General features: G+C 36.0%; 3 protein-coding genes across 6 annotated transcripts in view; 1 reads left to right on the top strand and 2 right to left on the bottom strand.

Moving 5' to 3' along the window:
• Nucleotides 1-3,453, bottom strand: part of idh3a (isocitrate dehydrogenase (NAD(+)) 3 catalytic subunit alpha) — a 6,217-nt gene extending 2,764 nt beyond the window's left edge. Inside the window, exons 1-5 of one of the 2 annotated variants that reach the window (XM_057329839.1) lie at nt 3,349-3,412; nt 2,829-2,888; nt 1,552-1,614; nt 283-366; nt 8-122 (exon numbers count right to left, since the gene is read on the bottom strand). In XM_057329839.1, the coding sequence (XP_057185822.1) occupies nt 8-122; nt 283-366; nt 1,552-1,614; nt 2,829-2,888; nt 3,349-3,375 (349 nt within the window). In that variant the 5' untranslated portion in view covers nt 3,376-3,412. Of the gene's footprint in view, nt 1-7; nt 123-282; nt 367-1,551; nt 1,615-2,828; nt 2,889-3,348 lie in introns of both variants that reach the window. The other variant, XM_057329841.1, reaches the window with a different exon arrangement.
• On the top strand, nt 2,845-25,869 carry cib2 (calcium and integrin binding family member 2). Of its 3 annotated transcripts, none has more exons than XM_057329845.1 (6): nt 2,845-2,897; nt 11,204-11,238; nt 20,352-20,463; nt 23,235-23,382; nt 23,574-23,769; nt 25,088-25,869. In XM_057329845.1, exons 3-6 carry the CDS (start codon nt 20,395-20,397, stop codon nt 25,107-25,109), a joined length of 435 nt encoding a protein of 144 aa, XP_057185828.1. In that variant the 5' UTR covers nt 2,845-2,897; nt 11,204-11,238; nt 20,352-20,394; the 3' UTR covers nt 25,110-25,869. The 3 variants fall into 3 exon arrangements, with proteins under 3 accessions (XP_057185828.1, XP_057185827.1, XP_057185826.1); XM_057329844.1 differs by lacking the exon at nt 2,845-2,897 and adding an exon at nt 7,654-7,696; XM_057329843.1 differs by lacking the exon at nt 2,845-2,897 and adding an exon at nt 8,229-8,613.
• Nucleotides 3,610-7,631, bottom strand: lrrc61 (leucine rich repeat containing 61). The gene is made up of 9 exons (XM_057329842.1): nt 7,261-7,631; nt 6,364-6,459; nt 6,140-6,286; nt 5,997-6,057; nt 5,820-5,905; nt 5,660-5,725; nt 5,450-5,518; nt 5,213-5,338; nt 3,610-4,693 (listed from the first exon to the last, which is right to left on the bottom strand). Exons 1-9 carry the CDS (start codon nt 7,286-7,288, stop codon nt 4,587-4,589), a joined length of 786 nt encoding a protein of 261 aa, XP_057185825.1. The 5' UTR covers nt 7,289-7,631; the 3' UTR covers nt 3,610-4,586.

The raw sequence follows: 25,869 nt of genomic DNA, 5'->3' as shown, positions 1-25,869 counted from the left end.
AAATGACCTTTTAATCCCATTTTGTTTTTGTCCATCGACTCTTTGGCTTCGGGAGGAATCATCCATTTGCCTCCTGGCCCCTTGATGGCAGTGACATTTTTCTCCTCCCACTGAATAGGGGCCTTGGTGAGAAAAAAAGGTTACTGTACCTTTAAATACAGCTGCTCACCTCACATTACGGGCAAATGTTGACTTAAAAATATGACGAAGCCGCACAAAAACAATGCTGAATTTGCTACCAAGATGGTAACTTGCAGCGCAAGCTGCATTCCAAGAGCGTACCTTAGCTGCCTCAAATATCTTCATTACTGCAGTGGAGATCTCGGGTCCGATTCCATCTCCAGGAATTAACGTTACTGTTTGCATCTGTCATTAAAGCACAGAAAAACTCAATTCAATTGGAACCTTGGTTCATCCCCCATGCTGTTTCAAACCCATGAATACAGATGTTAGACAGAATGAGGTCCTATTCACTTTCATTGAAAAGAGTAGTGTCAACACCCTGTGGGTCTAGAAGCAAGAAAGTCATTTTGGAGCAAAATAAGAGTGAGTAAATAGAGAAATAGTATGACAGAATATGAATTTCTGGAAACACTTTCTACGCAGAATCAAGTTTAGACAAGTACTTCAAGTATTTGATGATAATGTTGGGCGTCAACCATACTGCAGGCTGTTTTAACTAACATCTCCAGAACAGCAACACTGACAAACTTTAGTGTACAACACTGGCAACAAAAAGCATGTGGTTTGAGTTATTGCTTTGTATGTCATGTGTAGGACTGACAGGTTCTGCCTTCCCCCAACACCAACAGACCAACGCCTTCAACCTCGAGCGTGGTAAATAAACCTGTCACACAACTACACAGTTTCTGCAAGCTGAATGTTTGTGACTCATACGTAAAGCCCAGGGCTGGACATTAACGATTTTTGTCTTCGGGACAAGTAAAACTGATTGTTTACTTGTCTGAAAGCTTGTATAATTTGTCCCAAACTGTTTTTCTATGAAACATCAAGAATAAAGTCAACTACACTGTGAATGACGAATGATTTCCTCTCAATGTAAACACATATACAGTACAAAAATAAAAGTGTAAAAAATGGGAGTATATAAACAGTATATGCAATTGCTAAATTGCAGCATAAAAATAATAAAATAACGACTCTAAGCACTTACAATGACAGACGGTGAGTGATTAACATATTAATATTTCATAAAAAACTTCTTGTTTACCTAGTATTACAATAGCCGGGTTTCCATCACCCTGGTTTTATGAGCATTTTGAAGTTTTGCATCTGAAATGTTGTACTTGTTATGGTCATTGCTAAATGTCTGAGCAAAGTCGTCAAAGAGTGCCTCCCAAAACTGATGTTGGTGATCTAATGTTAAGGTAAGAATGACCAAGGTCCCACAAAAATTGTATTAGCTTGGAATTTTCGGTTAGTCAAGTTTAACTGCTAGCCACATTAAGTTTACCGTTTATGACTTATCAGTTGTTACAGCTGACAGTCACCGGTCACGGTATGGCAGATAATCTATATGTTAGAAATTACCCCTCTGGAGAAGGTTCTGGGCTGCGGGGTCTGACTCTTCATAGCTCCCATCACACGGGACACCTGCAAAGACCGTTACAGACAAACAGATCAATAAAACTAGAAGTTACACCAAGCCGAGACTGTTCGAAACACCATCTGACATCCAAACAAAGCTTGAAATGAGTAAGCAAACGTTCTGCATGCAAACAAACAACGATCTTCAGAATGTACTGCATTGTACCATCACCATAGCAACAAGCATGAGGAGGCTGAATTACACGAGGGACCGGTCTAAGAAAATCCTGATAAAAACAGATTACTTCAATTATTATTTATTGATTATCTATTGACATATATTAAGTGATATATTATTAAGAGGTAAGGACTAGTCCCAGGTGTAGAATGGGGGGGGTCATTTCATAAACCCCAGAAAAGCATGTAGTGTCGTCATATAACGTATTCAAATATCAGTCTGGAACTGTAAAGGCTATGGCCAACTCACTAAATTGATGGAATGTTTGAAACAAACCCCTCAATAGCAGATAGCAGATCTGAAGGGGACATCTTTGATTTAATGCAACACACAGTGTGACGTCAATGGGCTCTAAGATTTTCTACACTTAATCCACACTTAAAATGTACGGATGTAACTGCATTTTAAGTGTCATTCATTTCAATCAAAGACAAGTTATTGCTTGAAGATGTCACTTGGTTTGATACTTTGTTACCTAATAAACCTATTACTTATTTTCTTTTGAGTGTGGGGCTAAAGTGTCCAAATACTTTTTGTGGCCACTATATGTCACATCTGTAGAAATTGTGACTCATTCTGGCTTGATGGTCTGTGGATAGCGAGATAAAATCTTCAATATTGCAAACACATTTTGTATTAAGGGCTCACTTAACATAAACCAAAATGGCACGGTGCTCACTTGATATACCCCATCAGCTCTAATAATATACAGTATAGTTTGTGCCAACATTCATCTTATAAGAGGTCAGGATAAACTAAATACGTGCTTTTCTGTTATTATCAACCAGTCCTTAATCATAAATGCATAAAGCCAAAATGACGAGGTGACCTTCATCCAGCAAATTGCCATTGGTAGATTGGTTAGTTGGTGTTAATGCTTCTCCAAACATATTAAAAATCACAGTTTTGCACTGGTTTCACAAAATCAATTCCTTCAAATCTATCGCACCCTATTTTCTTAATGTCCGCGTCAGATTTGCCATCTTTGAGAACTATAAGGATCCAACGCAAGCTAACGCGGTAGCGCTGATGCTTCTCTTACTTCCGTTGACCTGCTCGCTTCATTTATCCCAACGCCGCATCTCTCGAGAAGTTTTATCATCTGGAAAAGGTAAGAATGACGTTTTAATTTCACACAACCTAATCCTATGGCTACCCAACTTAGCGGAGTTGACTGAATTTTGGCTTGTTAAACAGAAAAATGCGTAGACGGGGAAAAGTGCAGGAAAATGTTCAACATCTGCGCTAAAGCACCCGGCGTTTGACACGCGCAGGCGTGACTAACTTATCCATGAGGTCAGTAGTACTACAGCTTCATTTCATTCTTATACCTTCATTCTTAGGTATTAACAGACATGTAGATTTGTTGAAGTTATGTTAGTAGTGTTAAAGGTGTTGTTGAAGGGCATGCAGCGCCACAGGGCCGCTGTGGCATCTCTGTCCCAGCGCAACGTTTTCAGCACAAATTACGTATTTACATACATTCCTTATGTACCGTCATTTTAAAAATAATACAGAGCAGATTAATAAGATGTTAATGTGTCATACGAAATAGACCTTACCGTTGACCTCCACGCGTTTCCAGCCATCCTGTGTCAACCGAGATCTGGCAACTACTAAACTCAATGCAGCTATCCGATGTCTCATTCTCTATGAGCAAGCATGTGGGGTTGCCAGATAATATACTACCTAACGCGAAATGTGGTAGGAACCATGTTCAAGACAAGTTAAACCTGACGGTAGTGTGTCTTTAATAAAATGCATCAAAAGTGTTTATAAGTGTATCATTTATATAAACATTTAAATATATATTTTAATCGGCATGGAAAAGCGATACTAAGGAGAATTAAAAAGTGGGAAATTGAAATGGGTTTTCCTAAGTTAGATAATTTAAAAGTTAATTTATGAATGTGTATTGATTCGTTACAATGGTTTACAGCAGTTACATCAAGAAAATATAAATAATACATCTTTTGAGCTTTTACATTTTTTCTACTCTAAAATAGGGATTACACGAAACCTGGCGACCCTTGGTACAAGCACGCTTTTCTACATGCGACAGCAAAGTTGGTAAACTCTTTGTCTTACTCCCCCTACTGATCTGGATGTCACAATACACAAGCATGAAAAAATCAATACAATGAAAAAGTTAAAAAAAGAAAAGAAAATGAGCATACCAAAAGACACAGAAACATTTTTTGGCATGTGTTTATCCAAGTAAATGAAAATGCAAAGATGCAAGGCAGATCAAATATAATATAATACAATATAAATGTAGTGAAAAGCAAAACGCTGAGCAAAGAAAAACAAAGAAGCCTACAGTATTAAACAAACAGGTGCATTCAAGTACAAAAATGCATCCACAATAAAAAGTAAAAAAACACTGTGTAAAAATGTTAATCAGCAAGTGCATCATGGGAAAGCTTTAGGAATAAACAATACAAGTGCATCACTATTACAAAATATACAAATAGCAGCATTTTAAGCATAATTAAGTGCATTTTAAAGCATATGTACAATACAGTTGTGTTAGGAGTGCAGAGTGGATTTGTTTGATTCTGAACATCCTGAGATGGTGTTTAAATTGGATTAGGGTTAACAACAGTGGTAGTCTCTCTCTGTTGGAAAACCAAAAAAAAGACTCTAGTGTAGTCACTAACCCTCACACTGCAGGCAACATGGAGTATTTTGGATTTCTGGCACCGGTGATGTATCAAGCATATGGATGTTTAAAAATACAGAAAAAGCTGTGGAAAACATATGTATTTTTAGCAAATGTAATGTTATTGAATCCCCAGATTCAAACAGCATACTGCTTTGGTTGGTTCTTGAGACTGATGGTTCTTTCATTTTGTGATATCACATGGGCTGCTCTGCTATTCAGCAGTCTGCATTCATGAAGAACATCTGTTGTGAGAGAGACAGGTCGCCAAAAATCAATGGATTTCCAAAACACCTATGAACAAGTAAATTCTGACTGCTGATTTATTTAAATGGTGTTTTAATAATTGAAAAATTCTTACTTTAACCACAGAATTACACTCTAAAAAAATGGTACTATATAGCACTTAAAGTGGTTCTTTGCTCGAAATCAGATGGGAACCACTTTTAGTGCTACATAGCCCCATATCTTGGTGCTTCAGTGGTTCTTCAGAGGTTCTTTGGGGTGACCGAGGTGCTATATAGCACCGTTTCCATATATCAGAACCTGTTAAGCCCCTGTATAGTTCTTCAGCGGTTCTATATACTGTAGCACATCAGTCATCACAAACCACTGAAGCAACAAAATATGTTCTATATAGCACTAAAAGTGGTTCCCCTATGATTACGAGCCAATAACCACTTTAAGTGCTATATAGCACTATTTTTTATAGAGTGTAGGGTTAGCAGTAATATTAAATAAAAATCTGTGATTTTGAACCATACCACTGAATTGTTTATAGGCTTCATCAACAATGGCATTGTTCGATCTTTTTATATCCCAAAAACCATCGTCCACCCAAGGTTTGCACTCCGGTACGTCAGGAAGTTGACCACTTTTAAACAAGCCAGCTAAAACCAAAATAGAAAATTGTTTACAAAACATTTTTTTGTCTTCTAATTAATATAAAAATATAAAAACAAAGACGGTCAGTGTTTAAAAAAAAGCACAAAAATACATACCTTTAATTGTATCGTCAATATCTTTACATAGTTGATATAAGTCACTTCCTCGTCCCACAACCCTTTCACCTGAAGTGGCACAGTAAACCATAATCTGTTAAATTTCTTGACAATTTCATTGGGTCACCCATAAAAAGAAAACACACGAAAAAACTTATTTCTTTAAGTAAGTTGCATGTAAATCGGAAAAACTAAATAAAAAAATCTCACCATCTAAAACTTTGATGTTCGGGAACATTTCAAGAAAAAGGGTCCAGTATGAAGAATTCTTGCAGACTACAACAAAACCAACAAGTGAATTAAAGGAAATGCCTTACAGTATCAAAAATATTTTAGTAAGTATTAAACTGACCTAGAAATAAACGCTAACCTGGATTGGAGTAATTATAAGTGTTGTCCTTTAATCTAACGCTCTCCAGTCTCCATAAAGACTTGAGTGCGTGGAGATTATCAATACTGTGGATGCAATGCAACAGATATGACATAAGCAACCTATTAATCACTGTATACTTTATTATGAGCTGTAATGATTTAAAAATCTGTTTACCTTGGTATAACATTGCCCGCCAAATTAAGACTCTGCAAACTTTCACAGCTAGAAAGAGAATCTGAGAAATAAAAAAAACGACTTAACCGGAATCAACATATTGCATGAAAAACTGGTCAATTGTCATTTTAATAACCGTTTACCTAAATTAGAGATCCTGTTGGCTGATAAATTAAGAACAAGAAGCCTTCGCAAGGGTGAAAGAGGCCCCAAATTTGTGATGTTATTGCCTGCGAGGTCCAGCCTCTCTAGGTTTAAACACTCCCCTATACATCCAAGGTCATATATTCCTGCAATATAAAAACAGTATTTTGCTTTTGTGATGTACATCTTTTATAAGAGGTCTCCTAAATTGATGTCAGCTTACCTAAATTCCTCAGTTTAAGAAACAAAATAGATTCCAAATCGAACTCCCCTGTACGGGACTTCAGAAGCACATTGGTGATTTTTGCACATTCAGTTACTGGAAAATGAGGAGAAAAGTGTGATTATTTTAAACAACACAGTGCATGTACAATGCAGCATATACTAAACCATTCAAGTCTGGTCTATCCAGTACTGGAGAGATAAATATAACTCCATATTAATATAAGGTTCATATTGAATTCCCTCTGATGTGTTCTTTATCTCTTTAATACGAGATTAAACCAGCTGCTGGTTTTCTGGGTTTAATTTAATGCCTGGCAACTATTCAATGTTACTCTACTCACCCTAACCAAGTATACACTTGTTCTCTGCTGTGATACAAAATAACAGACATACTTTGTAATTTATGATTAGCCCTATTCTAATCCAATTCTTAAAAGAAAACGTTTCCTTTTGCATTATAATATCAAAACAAAAAAACATTACACAATTATTTATGAATCATTTATCAATCCTTAGAGTACCGAGTGTCCTCCATTGTAGGTCTAACTTTAGGACACAATAATGTCCCTAAACTACAGCTACGTATACACACACACACACGCTTTGCACACAAAGCAGCAGTCGGTTTAAAAGCAGATGCTTAAATTACAGTAAATTCAGCACACACGGGGAGCAACAAGCGACGACTGCGCTTTAGGAAACCTCATACTGGTTAAGATGAAATAATAACCCAAGACTGCATTTAATTAAACATCAAACATATTAAATATATTGTATAAACGTACTAATATATTTCATATTTAGTATTTTTATCAATCAGCACCACATTGTGTGGACAGCTACCGCTGCTAGCACGCGCTAACGTTTATAAAACATCTATTTGCGAGTAACTCACCGTTGTCCTTTTCCCTCTTAGAGTCCATTGTCCCTCAAATCATTAAGTCTTTCGGTGTTTACAGCATGAGACTGATGTATTGTTTATAAATAATATCCAGTGCATGGATAGAAAGCAAGCGGTAAGAAGCACAGGCAGATCTGAGCAGGTGTGACGGTTAGCGCTGCGTCTAGCGTTACTGCAATGCCTGCCCTATATACAGTACTGATGCTTTTAATGCGGAGATTATTTTGGAGCCATGTTGTTTTACTGATCTGATGGTTTATTTTTATATTCAAGCGCTCAGTTGACGCAAAAAAAAATTATGTAGCGTTCGGAATAGTCGGAAGTTGTCCTTCCTTGCGTTTTCAAGTGTTTGCATTGGTTACTTGGATATTGTCATGGATACAGCACTGGAATGCATTATGTGCCTACCACAAAAGAGACATTTGTATTGGTAAATATCTGATGGTTGATATTTGATATTAGTATTACTACTACTACTACTAATATTGTATAGGCCTACTATAAATATAATGATGAATACAAATAAACCACAAATAAATCATTTTAGTGTATAGCAAATGAAGATATACTGTAACTTTTTCGTTTATCCAATTTTTTATAACATAAACACTAGGGGGAGCTCACAATAATACACTAAAGACATTAGACATTTTCTAAGTTTTTAATGCCTTTTGTTTCAAAGAAAATTGAATCGATAGAAAGTTTCATTTCTTTTTTAAAAGGAAATAAAACAGGGTTTTCTTCCAGATGGTTTACATCCGCGTAGCCTATATAAAATGTTGTCAACAGAAGGATCAGATTTATTATATAAATACAATTGATAGTATGATAGATTCTTTGATTTTCCAAAACACCAAAAAGTATATGTTTCCAAAATAAAACAAAACCACCATCAATAATGACGACATAACGCTGTGTGGTCAATGCCGCCCTCTAGTGGTGTAAACGTGTTAGTTAGTTGAAGACTCATTTTCATTGAGAATACTGTCATAGTGAGTGCGGACACCAGGTCGGTGCTTAATCCGACAATACGATTTTATTGCGCGTGCAAGGACCCGTCCTCGAGGAAACGTTACGCATCAGAAAGTATAGCGTTTCTTCAGCTGTTAAAGTATTCATGGAGAGTGTCGCCTTTACCTTCAGCAGGCGTCGGTTACTTCGAGACGGATTGAAATTTCATGCCGGGTCCCAATTTTCTCGACTGGCCAAACCGTGAACATAAATGCCTAGAACAGAGAAGACGCCACGAACTTCCAATGTGATGCATCTTTACGATAGGAAAATTACTCGACTAAGATGGGTAATAAGCAAACGATATTTACTGATGAACAGCTAGATGCCTATCAGGTGAGAGACTTTGTTTTTTTCATTGCTTACAGACACTTACATGCGTTCAATTTTAGGCTAAATCTGTGATATTTTCTTTTTTTCATTCTTTACAACATGTTACTACGTTTAAAATATGATTAGTTTATGTTATCCCATCACTTATCTTGTTGCAAAAGAGAAGGCATTTAAATAGATTGTACATTATGAAAAACATTTGTATAAAGGAAAGAAATATTGATAACCAAAACATGAAAAAACTGTTGAAACAATTTGATAAAACAGACTATCATTTTATTTTTCTGCGTCATATACGATTACATTTTTTCTTTTACAGTCCTCAGATTGTAGGATGCACGTTTGTCTGTAAATACACGCAGTAGACAGTTTTAGGCATACATTCGATGTATATAGTCATATTGACATTGTGCTTAATCCCTATTCTGTGCATCTTTCTCTCAAAACCAATTAGCCCACTGCATGTGAACTATAAAAGAAAAATGCAATTTTATTTCTAATTACACTGAACAGATTCTGTAATGTTTCCTATAATGCAGATTTCACAATCAGTAATGCTCCTTTTGTGAAGCTCGAGGTCTGACCATTGAGGCATATCTGCGAGGACATCTGATCATTATGTTCTAAAGCGCTTATCCTCCTTGTGTGTATATGTGAGAAGATCTTGCTTTTGTTTTCTGTAACATTAGTCTGTCATGCTTTGGCGAAACAATTTCTTAGTATGTTACTCAAAGCTGTACTCAAAGAAGCTTAAATATTAATAGGCTACTAATCTAAGATACCCAGATACCTGAGTAGGCTGTAGGATTTTCTGGTTGCTTCTACTATCAAACGCTTATTCTGTTTTGTTAATATAGCAGTATGATGAAACATTGACACCTGCAGAAAGATTCTGTAAAAATGTAATGGCATTCGTTCATGGAGTCAGATATCTATGTGCATTTCCCATCTGTCAATGATCAAAGTGCATTGTACAGATCAATGACAGTTGGCAACAATGGGACTTGTTGTGCTCTTTAATCACTGGGTTGTAGTACCTGGATCAGTGGAGCTTGGCCATTTGGCTGATAGACTAGTTCCTCAGACCAGCCAAGTGTTATCAAATAATTTCATCACGCCGTGCATATCAAAGAAACATCTTCCTTTATAATCATTTTAAAGCATGTTTTTATATTGCTTTGTTTTTGTTGAACACATTTTTTTATTATTTTATCCATCTTCTATTCATGAAGATTTACTCACCCTCATGTTGTTACCCACCCCTTCAAGTTTTTTTATTCAGTGAAACACACAAATTTCATATAATGCCTATTTCTATAATGTCAACTCCACAATAAAAGCTCCATAAACATTGTCCATACAGCTCTTGCACTGTATAACGCAATATTTTTTGAAGCCTTGCAATAACTTTGTGTGAAAACCATGATGAAATCTACATTTGTATTCATCAAAAAATCCAGACTTGGCTTCAGTTATTTGTGTCTTGCCAATAACAACGAGCGAAGTTATTTTGTCATTATATATTCATATAAAAATGTTTACTTTTTGCACCAGAGCTGTGTAATAATTAGGGCTGTCAAATGATTAATCGCGATTAATCGCATCCATGCAGAATAAAAGTGTTGTTGATATAATATATGTCTGTGTACTGTGCATATAAATTTTGCATTCATAAACATACAGTACATGTATATTTAGGAAATATTTACATGTATTTATTTATATTTACCAATCATTTAATTTAAATGTTTATTAATTTGTATATTTGATATTTGTCTTATAAAACATACAAATACGTGCATATATTTAAATACAAAATTACTTTGCACAGTACACAGACTTAACTTTTATAGTGGATGTGATTAATCGTGATTAATCGTTTGACAGCCCAAGTAATAATATTGAACTAGACAGAAGGTGTTGCATGCCACCATCTTAAATACATTTATATAATGTCTATATTATAAGAAGTGAGTCATAATTTTGGCCAAGCAGCCATTTCTTTTTTTTCCAACATGTCCTTATTAGATATGTGGGCTATGTTGTGTCTAGTAATAATTTACCATTGGCTCGTCTATCTCGCAGCTCTGGCCTTACCTCACATCACAGATTCAAGCCTCAATATTTCAGATTAATGAGCAATTAACAGCACTCAAAGGCTTATGCGCATAAATCACGAGACGGTCTTCTGTGCGGCTCCAGTGATTTGGAGGAATTATTATTTTTTGGAGCAGAAAGCTGGCCGGTTGTTCAGCGGCGAGCAAGGTAAACATCATAAAATAGAGGTAAATCATGAGCTAATGAATGTGTTGGCATTGCTACAGCAAAGAAAGGATTCACAGATCTGGGAATAGCTAAAGAAGGAGTTTGCAGTGACCTTAATGCGTGTTGTAGTCATGCCAAAAAAATGTAGATTAATATTCTTCCATTACATTAAACACTGAAATTGTGAACTCCAAGTGGTTTTGTTCCAAATCAGTCACTTCAGTTTGGGATGGTGTCCATGTAGGCAGTAGACAGAAGAGCTGCTTGTTTCCATTTAATGAATTTCTCGAAAGTTGATCAAGCTGATTTTCTCTTTTCTGTTTTCTAGGATTGCACTTTCTTTACCCGCAAGGAAATCCTTCGGTGAGTACTGTAAGATCACCCTGTGACTCTTATCATTGCACATACACATCTACCTCAGTTTTTTATTGTTATACGTGCCTTATAGAACGGTCAGTTCTGGTCCTTGATTCTGATTGGTTGAGCCGAGTTCTAAGCCGTTATAAAATACCCCGATTTATAATGGCTGACCGCATTACATAGCCTAAATATCACTTTATTTATTTTATGAAACCTTGCTACGCATATGGAATAACCGTTTTATAAAAGCAATAAGCCCCGCGAAGCAGTCGGTTACAGTGCATTTTATAACAGCTAAGAGCGTTGTGGCACGACGTGACGCAATAAGCTTCTTGGGGCTTATTGCTTTATTTTGCAGCTACAGCGGTTTTGTTACGGTACTGTGTGTTCTACCGGTTCTCTCACCTCTGTCTCACCCTTACTGTCCCACTTCACTGGCTCTCACTAACCACGTCTATAAAACCTATATATCTCTCGCTCCTGTCACCCCATTCATACAACTCATTTTCCCCTCTCAGCATTTTAGCTCCAGTGATATTCATCCATGCTCATTCATTCAGTACAGTCCACTGGCTGCATTAGTATTCCATTCACATGCTGTGCACCATTTATTTGAAATGCATATGCTTGCCTACATCAGTGCGGAGGTCTAATAAAGACGACTTCACCATTGTTAAACGTTCAGTTTATTAGAGTTGTCCTTTTTATGTAAGCCACTTTTTATACGGATATAGGAGCAGTCAAGCCGTCCCACACCTCAACCCTGTTCCAAAACATAGTGACCTGCCTTATGTGTACTGCCTACATAGTCATCTTCCTCCTGAGGGAACAAATGTTGCTGAATGTGGCAACTGATCAATCAGAACAAAGTATTCTTAAAAGCCATGTATTACTGTTCATTGTTAGATGGAATTTATGTATGTTTGCAGCTTTTGACAATTATGGATAAAAAAGCTGCAGTCTGTAAATTTTTGCTTCTCTATCGCCATCTCTGTTTGAAACATGAAATTGCAGGTTACATTACTTATCTTAACACAAATGACATCAAACAATTCTGCATACAAAATCGTACACTGTAAAAAAAATCCCATTCAAAACAGTAACAGTTCTTTCATGTAAAATTAAGTTTTTCATGTTATTCCTGAATTTTCCGTAATTTGATGGTTTTTGCATATTTCAAAAATACGTGGAAAAATCTGTAAAAAAAAGGGTTTTAAAGTGTACATGACAGCTTAAATTTGACAGTCATTTTTAAATTTCCACTAATTTTTTATAGTTTATTATAAGCTTACCTTTGCGAATTGACTTAAACACAATTTTTATGTATTGTTTTATGTTTGGAAATGCTTGGAAACAGAGCTCTATCTCACCATACATCTTAGATCAATAGCATATGACGTCCTATTTAACCACCAATACCCCCAAAACAACAGAAAATGCTCAAGTGTTTTGAGCCTAAAACCATTGTTCGCAGCCAAAAAGCTTGGTAAAGAGCGAGATATTACATCCCATCCAACCAAATTTTCTAGCTTTGCTCTATCTACAAGAATGTGATTTCTTCCCTGCTTTTTGTATCAGGGCATGCAGCAAACAGCAGAGCGTGTAATTGTCTCTGGCCGCTAACATGACATCATCCTCCGTTATAAGCTTATTGTGTTATTGCAAACGCTGAAATGGTCAGCAGTCTCTGAGAAGCATTCCCTTGGTATCTGCACGCCATATCATTCACTACATATATAAAGCAGTAACGTCGTCCCAACGCAGCACTCTTCAGAATTTTAGTGTTGTTGGCATTACAATCAGCAAGGTTTGTTCCTACGATGAATCAACATGAGCTCTGGTCTAAAACTGGAAGCTATCACTCAGTTTCTCTGCCAGATGCAATTAGACCATGTGGCTGCTCTCCAAAGCTGTGATTTTCTGCATGTAGCCATTTTTCACCGCAGGAATTACAGACAATGAGAATGACGTGTAGCTGCTGTGTTTTTTGCCCTTATGTTAATGTAACAATCATTCACAATATTTCAGATTAAAGTAAAAAATTTGGGAGTGTAGCAAAATTGTTCATGCATAACAAGTACATTTTGTGCATTTTAAGCAACAGTGTAATTCACTTTTATAATATTGAATATTATTAATTTTTATTATTTCTATATATAATTTTATATAGAAAAATATTATTTGGCATAAATTATACATCATTTTTATAATATTATTTTCTGTTAATATAATTATTTTATTGTTATATTATTATGTATTATGTTATTGTATTATGTTATGTATGGTTATTACCATACTAATTATATAGCATATAAACATACTATCTTATAACAAACACTGAATCACGAATGACTAAGTTATAGATTAAAATGCTTTTTGCATTACAGCTTCTGCAGCAAGCACACAGTTATTGTTAAAGTGTGGATCAATCAAATGATGTGAAATTATTCAACTTTTACTAGTAAATAGACTAATCATGTTGTTTATGAGGCAGGGTTTATGTCAGCAGGGCCGCTGATGTTGTCTGTAATGGAATTATTGGTCATAAACTGTGGCAAGGTTCCACATAACTGTACTCTGAATTACAAGTGGGAGGTCAAACCAGCAGAAATATTTTATGTTTCCCTTTGTATGCGAGGAGAATGTGAAATAGGTTTCGTCTCAGTGTAGCAGACACTTTTTATTCACCTTAAAAAGGGTCATACCACAAGAAATCAAACTTTCAATGATCATTTAAAATAAATACAAATATATTGTGCTTTGTGAATCCTTCCTACCCAGTTCAAAAGACAATTTCAAAATGGTAAATTTTATAATTAGTTCCAGTCCTTGATTCTGATTGGTCAATAGTCGATTCGATTCTGCGTCTCATCACGAAGGCTGCGTCCTCTGGAGGTCGCGTTTGTCGACTGCATACGTAATCGAGGTTGTCTCATTTCAGTTAAAAAAAACATTTTAAAATGAAATAACATTTTTTTTCAGGGGTCAGGAAAAGATCAAAACTGGTTGGAAACAACAACACCAGCATCAAAATATATTTTACAACTTAAATAGCCTACCTTAAATAGCATTTTGGTAAAAAATAAATATATTTTTTAAAAACACATAAAAAGATACTGTATGATATCATATGTTTTTTTAACAAATTACTTAGTTTTGATACACAATGCAGCCTATAATAAGACCCCTCTTATTTTAAAATGTAAGTTGCAAACAAATAAAGTAAAATAATGTTAACGTTCATACAAAATTTCAATATCGACAACAAAAAAGGATTTTCCACAGCAATCCCTGACTGTTTGGCAACCAGACTATCTTTGAGTTCTTACTTTTTGCTTCAGTAGTCCTGTAAACACAAATAGGCTCAGTCACGGATATTGACTCGGCTATATTTTACAGCTCCGCTTAAACAGGCCAGCCATTAGTTATAGCTACTAAAATCCAACCACTTCTCCTGTTTCTATGCTTTTTCACTCTTTTTGTGCTACTTGTGTATTGCTTGATTTAAAAATATATATATAATATTTACATTTCTATTTCAAAACAGACGATGCTTGAATGTTCTTATGCTGCTAACAGGTCTGTTTCACTCCTACGTTGATTTCTATGCATGCTAACAAGAGTCAAGCAATATCAGTCCCAGAGTTTATGTTTGTTGTTTGACCTGTTGTCCGTTCGCTCTATGCATTAGGTATAAATTAAACAAATAGCTTGTTTTCTTTTCTAATTGGATTGGCGTTATTGCTCTCAGGTTTCAGGATATGCTGTTAATGTCGCTGCCGTTTGAAGATCGAGTGACTACTTTAAGAAATTAAAAACAGATACAGGAGAATGAGGCACAGGGTCAGGTTGCAGTCAAACGACCCAATTACGGTAATACACTGGCTCAACGGCGAGCTCTGATTGGCTGAGCTGTAGCTATATCGTACTTCCCCCATTCTGACTCGTGGGCAGGACATTTCCAGTGTCAAAGGGTTACATTTTGTTTCTGTTTGTGGTCACATGTCTGTTTTGGGAATTCTGTAGGTATCTGCCTACAGTTCACTTTGTGAGTTTCCTCTTAGATTATGGCTAGATTTGTTTATATTTTTTTTAAAAAAAAATTAAAAAAGATTAGAATTTTAGTGTTGTTGGCATTACATTCATGCATTCATAAATATAAGTGATTTTTTAAAGAAAGCAGTTTCTCCTGATGTCCCCTGAGCTGTCTCAAAGCTTTCATTACCCACCACATTCCACCAACCAAAGTGATGTGAGAACAAATGAGCAGCATCTTTCATCGAGCCATGCGTGCTTTTTTTTGCGTCAGGTATCGGTCTACATGAGTTTGCTTTAATTGCAGAGTGAAGTGTATTGAATTAAGCTTGACAGATCGGCCGGCTACACTTCATGATGCGTTTCCAGGTGTGTGAGCATTGAAAGGATGATCGGATGTGATTCACGGCGTTATGCTGCGTTATGTAAAGAGGATTTACTGCATGTCTGTTTGAGTTCTTGGTTATGGACACTATGACAGTTAAATGAGATTTTATTGCGACTGTGGTGGACGTTTATGTGGATGCTCTTCTATAAAAAATATAGAAAAAAAATAGAAAAAAGAGAGTTCATGGGCAAAACTGCCAATTACCGTATGCCACAGTATTTCGGTGAGGTCTGAGGTCGATAAGTACGCAGGTGTGCCAATAGGTCATTATTGGCATGCAGGTGTTATGTGTGAGCCAAAAAAGTGTAACGTTTACTAGATTCAGATCATTCTTAATGTAAGTCAAATGAAATTGATTGTTTGAAATGTCATATTTATCAATACATTAACCTGTTAAACTAAAATTACATCATAAAAGTATTCCCTTAATGTTTACATGTATTTCTGTAACTCTAACTATCGTATGTGGTATCATTTGAAAGCTTAGAGTCTCTAGTTTCTGAAGAAGTGCACCATTTTGGCATTTATCGTATTTAGGCTAAAATTCATCATATCCCCATATCATAACCCCTTTAAAATCATGTATGTTTATGATCATGAACATTTTTCATAACGTTCAAATATGTCCAACATATTCAAGTTATATATCAAACGAAAGCTCTTATTCTACAGAACATTGATCTTCAGTTGGATTTATTGATTTTTTTTTACCACAGATCGAATGCAAGTCAAATGAATTATGATGTATGAAATTGATATTTGTAAACAAACAACACATCTATCAAATATCTAAGCTAATAACTGTATCCCATCATTACGCTTAGCCCCAAATGCTACATAATCTTTTTGTTAGGTTTTTTTCAACAAAATAAGTCCATTCCTACCTCTTTTCGTGGTTTTAAAAGTTAAATATCCGCTTCCAATATCGCCCATCAACGTGCTGCGTCAGCAACGTGACATGAAAGCTTGGATAGTTAAAAATTCAGTAAACTATATGAACCTCTGTCTATCTACATGAGATACATTTGGAGGGGTTTCCTGGAACATGACACCAAAATTTTGTATTTACACCACTGTATGCAGATATGGTGTGCATTTAAAATTGGGTATGCCAAATTCAGGCGGAAATCCAAAAAATGGCGTTAATATAACTTTTGCTTTATAGATGGAAGAACACCTTTCTTACAGTGTGATGGACCTGTTGAATTTTAATTCACTGCATTCCACTTCAGTGATTAACAACAAAAATAAAATTGGCACCTCGGGATACTAGGGTTGGAGTCCCTGGTTTATATTACCCTTCCTGTTTAATTTGGCAAAATCCCATCGCTTGTTTGCAAGCAACTGTAATGAAAGGCCTTAGTTATCATAATGAAACCCATCCTACTGCTTTAAAGTCCCCTGGTGACTCAACGTGGGTCATGGACTTTCCTGTGACAGTGAATAAGCCTCACCGTGGCACGTGGGTGTCACACATTCAGATAGGTTGTCAGCTGCTTGCTTTCAAGCCGAGAAACATCCTTCTGTTAAAAGCATATCAAGTGACGTGACTAACACACATAACCTGCGTGCTGACAAGCAGTCGCCCCTCTAAACTGGATTTGCAATGGAGAGGAAAAATCCATGTGTGTATTAACAGGGCTTGCACACATAACGCAAGGGGTTTAATGACATGTTTAATGCATTTGTTTCTAATGGCCATTATAGGCTCTGCAATGATGCAATGAAGGCCTTTCTCTTCCATTCCCAGAGCGCTTTGTCACCTTCTGCATCCATTACCCCACTAAAGCCCATACGCCGCATGCTGTAATGCATCAGGATGCTTCTAGAAAGCTGTGTTGCATTCCAGATGTACAATGAATAAGACTACATTTATGGAAAAGAATTGGTGCTTATGGATAATTTTTATTACCATAATTTTTATAGATATATCATGGTTAAAATATGGCTTCTGTTGTAAAACCATGGGTAATTGGTTTAAAACATTATTGCAATGTTGTGAAGTTGTTTTAGGGTGTTCAAGCCCTCCAAACCATACAATTTTATTGTCTATTTTTCATAATGTTGTGTTTCATATTTGTCTCTTATTTATTTGTCTTCAGACATTGGTCAAGTTAAAAATGGAGAAATTAGGCAGTTGTTCACAGTCAGTAAAAGTATATCTTAATCTGAATAGTATTTGCCTTATAACTTGCAAATTCAAGAAGCCTAGTGTTTGGAAATTAAGATCTCTTCTGAAACTTTGTGAGAGGCACATGTGAGATTACTGTTTTTTTACGCGTATGAAAAGCAGAAAAAGTCGTCATTTGCTATCATTTTATTGAATGTTTTTGCTTTCTAGGAAAAGAACGTTTTAGAAAAGACATTCATTTTTCTGAACCAGAGTTGTTATAGTTTTATTTTTGTTTAATTGCAGTTTTATTCATTTTTTTATATTTTCATGTTAATTGTAGTGTATTTTTTTAGCAATTTTGTTGAGTGCTTTTGTTATTTGTTTAGCTTTTATACCGCTATAAGCTTAATTGATTTTTATTTCAGGTTTAGTTTTGGTTTAGTTTTTATGTATTTTCACTTCTAATTTTCACATTTTCATATAGTTTACAGTTTTCAAATAAGTTAATATTTAGGCCTGTATTGTATTCATTTTTAATTAACAGAACTGTTTTAATAGTTTTAGTAAACTGTAATAACCTTGATTACAACAGATGAGTGGTAATACTCATTAGGGTTTTCTTTTTTAATTCATTTCAAATAATGCTTTCCCATAGCAAGCACCACTTATTATATCTGCCCATCTTGGTTCAAGATTCTCAAACATCTACAGACCTGATTTGCATAGCAACTGTAACACCTACTCCCGACCTCACTTTCAGTAATGTTATTTTTCATTTCAATAATGTCGTGCTGTCATCCGGTGCTCTGTAAGTGGTTCCGGCTCTTATGTAAGACGCACTAAACCGTTTTGATTCATGTGGATGAATTGTCCCACTGCAATGCCACTGAGATTGGTTTTGATAACAGGTCCAGTGGAGCACGGGAAACAAAATGAACAATCACCGACAAACCTAATGGAGTCTTATACTTTATCACCTACATAAAACACTCTGTTACTCGTGTTTGCAGCGCACACTGGCGCAATCCGCTACACTGCTATACAAGGTTAGAGAAGGGTTATCGGCAATCATTATGGATTGACTTGTATTTCCTTGCATCCTGATTGGATACCTGTGGTGCAACATGAGATTTCTCTCTAACAGCAGAAACACAAGACAACCTTTCTTTCTTTCTTTCTTTCTTTCTTTCTTTCTTTCTTTCTTTCTTTCTTTCTTTCTTTCTTTCTTTCTTTCTTTCTTTCTTTCTTTCTTTCTTTCTTTCTTTCTTTCTTTCTTTCTTTCTTTCTTTCTTTCTTTCTTTCTTTTTCTTTCTTTCTTTCTTTCTTTCTTTCTTTCTTTCTTTCTTTCTTTCTCTGTCTTTCTTTCTTTTTCTGTCTTTCTTTCTTTCTTTCTTTCTTTCTTTCTTTCTTTCTTTTTCTTTCTTTCTTTCTTTCTTTCTTTCTTTCTTTCTCTGTCTTTCTTTCTTTCTTTCTTTCTCTGTCTTTCTTTTTTTCTTTCTTTCTTTCTTTCTTCTCTCAGCCACATCAGCTGTCATTTCATCCCATCCTCTTCCGTGTCCCTACAGCCCTGGATTTTACTGAACATCTGCTATCTCATCTCTGGGTGTGTTTTTTTTTCTCTTGCTGCACTGTTACACTGTCCGCTTCCCTGTGTCTAGTTGCCATGCTCAGAATGAGTCATCAATTCACCGCTGGCTGGCCACAGTCCAGCTCTCTCTGTGCAGAACAGATAGACAAAATGGCCTTGTGAAATCTGCATGGTTATAGCTGCACTACTTCCCTTTATACTGAGTGGTTGTTGGTTGCAATGTTTGTGAAATTCTTTGAGTCTCAGTTTTTCTCCGACTTATCAGCTAAAGTATAAAACACTGCCGGTGTACAGTAATAATTTGTTTAAGTAAACAAAACAATACATGGGTTGTCGTGTTTGGTATATGTTTTTCATTGTAACAGGCTGTTTACATTTTTTTGTGCTTAGCTTTGTTTTGGGTATAAATGGGTTGTCGGGTTTGCTATATTTTTTCTATCTTGTCTGTTTTGATTTGTTTTGTGTTTTGCTTTTGCTTTGTGTATTAAACTAATAAGCAATAAATGGGTTGTCAGCTTTGTTATATTTTCTTTTTTTACATGTATCATTTCCTGTTTTGTTTTTTGTTTTGTTTTGCATAGCAAAAACAATGAATGGGTTGCCCGGTTTGGTTTGGTTTCTTTATTGTAACAGCCTGTTTTGATTTGTGTTTTGCTTTTTTCTGCTTTGTTTTGTGACAGCCTGTTATGTTGTTTTTTGTTTGTTTTGCATTAGCAAATAAAACAATAAATGAGTTGTCTGTTTTGCTGTATTTTCTTACAAAATAACTTCTAACAGTCTAGACTCATGCTGTCTTGTTTCCTTTTTCTTAGTAAATAAGCAGATTCGCATTTACATTCACACCGACATTGGTTTCCTTTTTTACATTTCAAACGGTCCGTTTTGTTTTGCTCTCATTTTTCATTAGTTGTGAATAAAAGTAATGAGGTCTGTTTGAAAGGTTGAGTCGAGAGGAACCGCAGTAAACACATCTGCCTTTCTCTGCATTGCAGTTTGCATGGACGATACCACGAGCTGGCTCCACATTTGGTTCCCATGGACTACACCAACGACCCTGATGTTAAAGTCCCTTTAGCTCTCATAGTCAACATGCCAGAACTGAAGGTAATGCTAGTTCACCTTCTTATGTGTTATTGTGTTTTTTACATTCTCTGGCTCTTGTTAAAGCAACAGGATGCTTGTGAAATGACCTTCACTGCACTTTTAGTTTGATATCAAATATAATAGAGCGAAAAAGTTTTTATAGAGCAAAATTGGTTTTTAATGGCCACGCTGGCTGAGCTGTTTATATGATACGGCACAACCGATAGGAGCGAGGGATATTATTATATCACTATGCTTATGAAAGTTAACGCCCCATGAGACATTGCCATTTCATCATTTATTATGTTGCATACTTTTAATCCTCAAGCAAGTAAGAGGGTAATAATAAAATCATATTTGTCAATATAATAACTTCACAATACAATTACATATTATTTCATGCATTTGACAGATACTTTTATACAAATCAACTTACATTCAAAATATATATTTTCTCTTTCTAGTTTATGCATTCCTTGGGAATCGAAACTATGATGTCAACATTGTTAGCGCCATGCTTCACTGTTTGAGCTACATATTTTAGTTGAATTGTAGTACTACAATCCTACTAAAAGTAGTGCTTTCCAAATAAAAGTAATCTACCGATTGTCACCATTATATAGAAGCTCTATAGATACTTGTGGAGTCTTTACACTATATGTTAGCTTTATTTACACTTGCTGTTAATTCTTCTGTCTGTAAGTAATTTATAGATTTTGTCCTGTTTTAAGTATACTGTTAGAGCATAGCTGAAAGCTAGTACAGAAGTCATGAAAGAAATGATCTACACATGTACAGTATGGCCAAGGTTGCATGTTCTTTTCAGCATAGATCGTTTTATGCAGTTTGCTGATGTTGATACTATATCCGTTTTCATTAAAAAAATGAACAGAGGTGCAGAAATATTTCCAACAGAAATATTTTACAACAGAATGCTTGTGCAGTGACTCTCACTGCACTTGTAGTTTGATATCAAATATAATAGGCACTTGTTTTTATAGGTCGGAATTGGTTTTTAATGGGCGCAGTGGCTATCGAAAGAGAGCATTAATCCAATGAGAGCATTAGTTGGTATATTATGCTACCATTAAAGTCATAATGATGTCACTACATAGAGGAAGCAGTTTATTAGTTCCATAACTCATCTGGTCACGGCGAAGCTGTTTTAGATGATTCATCAAATGTCTTTATCAAGTATATTTCTGTAAGCCATTTTTGCCTATAGATCTTTGTTCCACAATGTTTATTGTGATGTCATCACACCATATCTCTGATGCTACTCTGTAAAATAATCTCCGTATCTATCATCATGGCCATATCGCAGATCCGATCTCACCTTTCCCCAATAATTGTAAGACAACCCTTAACAAGCCTGAATTTGTTTGACGTTACAGTTTCAAGATGAGCATTGTTACGCTTGGGTACCAGAGATATAATTTCTCCATTCCTAAAGCCTTCACATGGGCAAAGGAGCCATAAACCCCCCTCTTCAGAGGTGGATGGTGCTGATGGAGAGCAGTCATGTTGGGATTGATGAGGCCACGACAGCTTCCAGTTTCCAAATGTCCTCTCAACCTTCATAAACGTAAATCTCAGTCTACTTCAGCCCAAGCCTGTCTGATAATTAGCCTTTATGTGCAAAAGTGAAGTAATTCACAGCGCCTCAGACTACCGGAGGCCTGTTTACCTGTTTAGACCTGCCAATAATGACACCTCAGTATCTTGTCCTTTTACAAGTATCAATTATATAGAAAAGAATAGAATATGGAAGAGAACAGAAAAGAAAAGAACAGATTATAACAGAATATTGAATGGAATGGAATGGAAAGGAATATAATATGGAATGGAATAGAATATGGAACAGAACAGAATAGAAAATGAAACCGAATTGAATATGGAATGTAATATGTAACAGAATAGAGTAGAATATAGAATAGAGTAGAATATTGAATAGAATAGAATAGAATATTGAATTGAATATTCAGTTGAGTAGAGTTGAGTAGAGTATAGTAGAATACAAGGCATCATAGCAACTACAAAGCGACACTTCAAGAACTGCTTAAAATACCATAACTAACAACACAGTAGCATCATAGCATTAGGTTTTGTATGTGCGAACACTCAAATTGTCTCACAAAAACATTTGTTTGAGTGATTTTTTCAAACAGATCTGAAATCTCAGGCTTGACCCTGTATTGCTTTGTTCATGCAACAGTACTGTTTCTAGAGCTGTCGAGTCAGCTGTTTTAGGGCATAAAAATTCCTTTAGGCCAATAGGCAGTAAGAAATATATGGGCGTGAGTTTGGGGAGTCAGCCTTTCTACATTTTCTACATGACTCGCTCAGCAAAACCAAATCTGCTGCACGCGTGCTTGTGTACAACCACCGGCATGCATTTATACACCGTCACGTTTCAATTGTTTGCATACAAAAGTACCATGTAGAATATTTACCACGACCATATTCAAATACTCAATTAGTGCAATTTGGTTGTACACTAAAGAATGCTATTTTTATTTTTATGTATCTTTTATTTTTATGTATCTTTATTTTTTAATTTGTTTTGTTTTTTTATTTAATTTTATTTTGGATATTATATTGTTTTTTCTTTAATGTTTGTTGGTGACTCAATTGTCTTTTTCAATCTATTTTAAAAAAATCTTTATTTTAAAAGAATTCAGATTTCCCAAACTGTAAATTGTTGTGGGCCCCAACGTACCAGCTACAATTTTGGGGGGGTTAAAACATTTACAATTTCATATATTCTAAAACAATCTATTTCTGTTTTCCAGGAGAACCCTTTCAGAAATCGGATTGTGGAATCGTTCTCCGAGGACGGCCAGGGGAACCTCAGCTTCAATGATTTTGTGGACATGTTTTCGGTTCTCAGCGAAATGGCCCCCAGAGAACTAAAGGCCATTTACGCTTTCAAAATATACGGTAACAGTCATTTTTCATTGCCTCACGTCCTGTCCACAAAAATGAAATAATATAAACAAAGTTTTACAATCTGACTATCACAAACTACGGCTTTAGAATTTATAATAAACATTTATAAAGCAACTTTCATAAACAGGACAGCAAACTCATAACAACTTTTTGTTGTTAACTCTTAACGTCTTGTTTTTTAGACTTTAATGTGGATAATTACATCTGCAAGGAGGACTTAGAAAAAACGTTAAACAGGCTAACAAAGGAGGAGTTGACACCGGAGGAGGTTAATCTGGTGTGTGAGAAGGCCATCGAGGAGGCCGACCTGGATGGAGATAACAAACTCTCCTTCGCTGACTTTGAGAACATGATTTCCAGGGCTCCTGACTTTTTAAGGTTAGAATATTGTGTCGCTGTAGTAAAGGGACTTGTTTTTTTAATGCATGCTGATCTGAGTTCAGTTTTGCGGTTGCATTGCTGTAAATGGTCGTTTAAGGTTCACTTTTTGGCAGGAGTTGTGAAAGCGAAAGTGATTGGCTGGCTGCAATGTAACTTCACAGCTGTTTATCGGTCCACTGGTAAAAATGAAGGTAGCACTTCAACAGAAATTGATTGAAGTTTGACAAATTTATGACTCTAAAACAATAAATATGGGTAGCCGTAGTGGACTTGATATTACACAAACATTAAATCGAACCGTGCCTTGATGGCTTTCCCATCACTGCCTGAGAGAGCAAACCTGTGACTCAGCATTCGAGCACATTAAGAAGATGTTGTACCTCTAAATCAGAGCTCACAGGCACATTCATTGTGGGCTTTAAGGATAAATGTAATTTATACATTGTGAGCACTACAAGAAACAGTTTTTATGTTGTTTTTAATCTTGTTTCAACTTGTTTTAATGTGTTGTTCTCTGAAAGATTTAACCGCTGTACCGCTGCATATTGATCGAATGTCGTACACGTTAATTGAAATGACAGTAAAGTGAGGTAAAAATTTGTTTTTAGAGAATGATGCGGCACTTTCCTCGAGTGAAACATGCACAGGTGGTAAACGTCTGATGTTCGAAGATCTGTGACAAGATGAACTCGATGAACCAAATTCTTTCTGCTATTCCGCTGATAGATTCATAGAAGTTTAATGTTAACATCACTTCTGATTTTATGATCTAAATGCCATCAAAAGCCATATGCTCCTTCTTTTCGAACACTTTTTAATATATCTTTATGCATGGTTTTCTTTCTCATGCTGAGAATGTCCAGCGAGACTCCAAAATGACTCCAGTGGGTTGAGGATATAAAATCTATCCTCGGATCTATTGACAAAAATCCATTATAATATGCATACCTATGTCCTCAGAGGTGTATAACGACCTTTATATAGCGTTATGTTTTTATGACCTTAGAATGAGCTATTTCTATCTACATACACCGCGGGTCCCCTTACATGGAATTCAGCATGTTGTTTCTACAGTAGCCCTAAATGGACAAACTGCTCTACAGAGCGCGTTTCGTAAATATGTTATCTCCTTCAGCAAAAAAGCAAAACGTGACGACATCTTAGTTCTGTGTCAGCCACAGTAGTGCTTCCAAAGGGAGGGATGGAGTGAGCCGTTGGTTGCAATTCGCAATCTCACCGCTAGATGTCGCTGAATTTCTTACGCAAATATATGTACTTATATTTCTAATCTAATTCTAATCTTTTTCTATCACAGCACCTTCCATATACGAATCTAAATGGAAGATACTGTTGCCGAGGTCGATAACCACAAACTGAACAGATGGATCCACATTAAAGGATGTATAGCCTATCTACAACTGTTTTCCTTGCGTTGTTGAAACCGGAAGCACACTTGACTGGATTACCGACAAATGCATGACTGTTTTTCACCAGTGGAAAGCGTTAAACGTTGGTTCAGAAATCCTGTCGCTTTCTCAGAGAGAGGATACGGCGGAACGGCGAGGATTTGGGTTTGACCCGCTTTTGGATTAAAACTACGGAGCATAAAATCGCTTATATGGGCTTCTACAAATGTTCGTCTCAGTCTGTGGCACATCGGACACAACTTCGAATGGCTCGTGTTTGGGATGCAGGAGGTCACAGGACATTGTTTATCCAGGAATGGATGGAGGACAAACCAGAGAGTGAGAGAGGGCTACAAGCACAGCACTGGCATTACCGTAAACAAGTGTTTTTTACAGCTATGCAATCTTTATCCATCGAGTGCATGAATTAGATTATGTTCCCCACCTTTTGTGTCCTCGTAACAACAGCTTTGCCATTTCAACCTCTTTAAGTATGCTTATCGAACTGGAGCATGATGACAATCATATCTAAATGTTCTCCAGTTGAATGAAGGGCTCCGTTATCTTTCTCTTATCGTCTTATATGTATTTGTTTTGTCCGCAGATCCCTTGTGTTCCCTCTGTCTGAACTTGAGGTATTAGCATCAAACTGTCTCTTACCCTTGACTTTTTTTCAGCATTTGATGTGATA

The sequence above is a fragment of the Triplophysa rosa genome, linkage group LG3 (genome assembly GCF_024868665.1).
Source record: "Triplophysa rosa linkage group LG3, Trosa_1v2, whole genome shotgun sequence".
NCBI classification, from domain to species: domain Eukaryota; kingdom Metazoa; phylum Chordata; class Actinopteri; order Cypriniformes; family Nemacheilidae; genus Triplophysa; species Triplophysa rosa.
The sequence above is the reverse complement of the archived record's forward strand: the minus strand, read 5'-3'. Positions and strand labels throughout refer to the sequence as shown.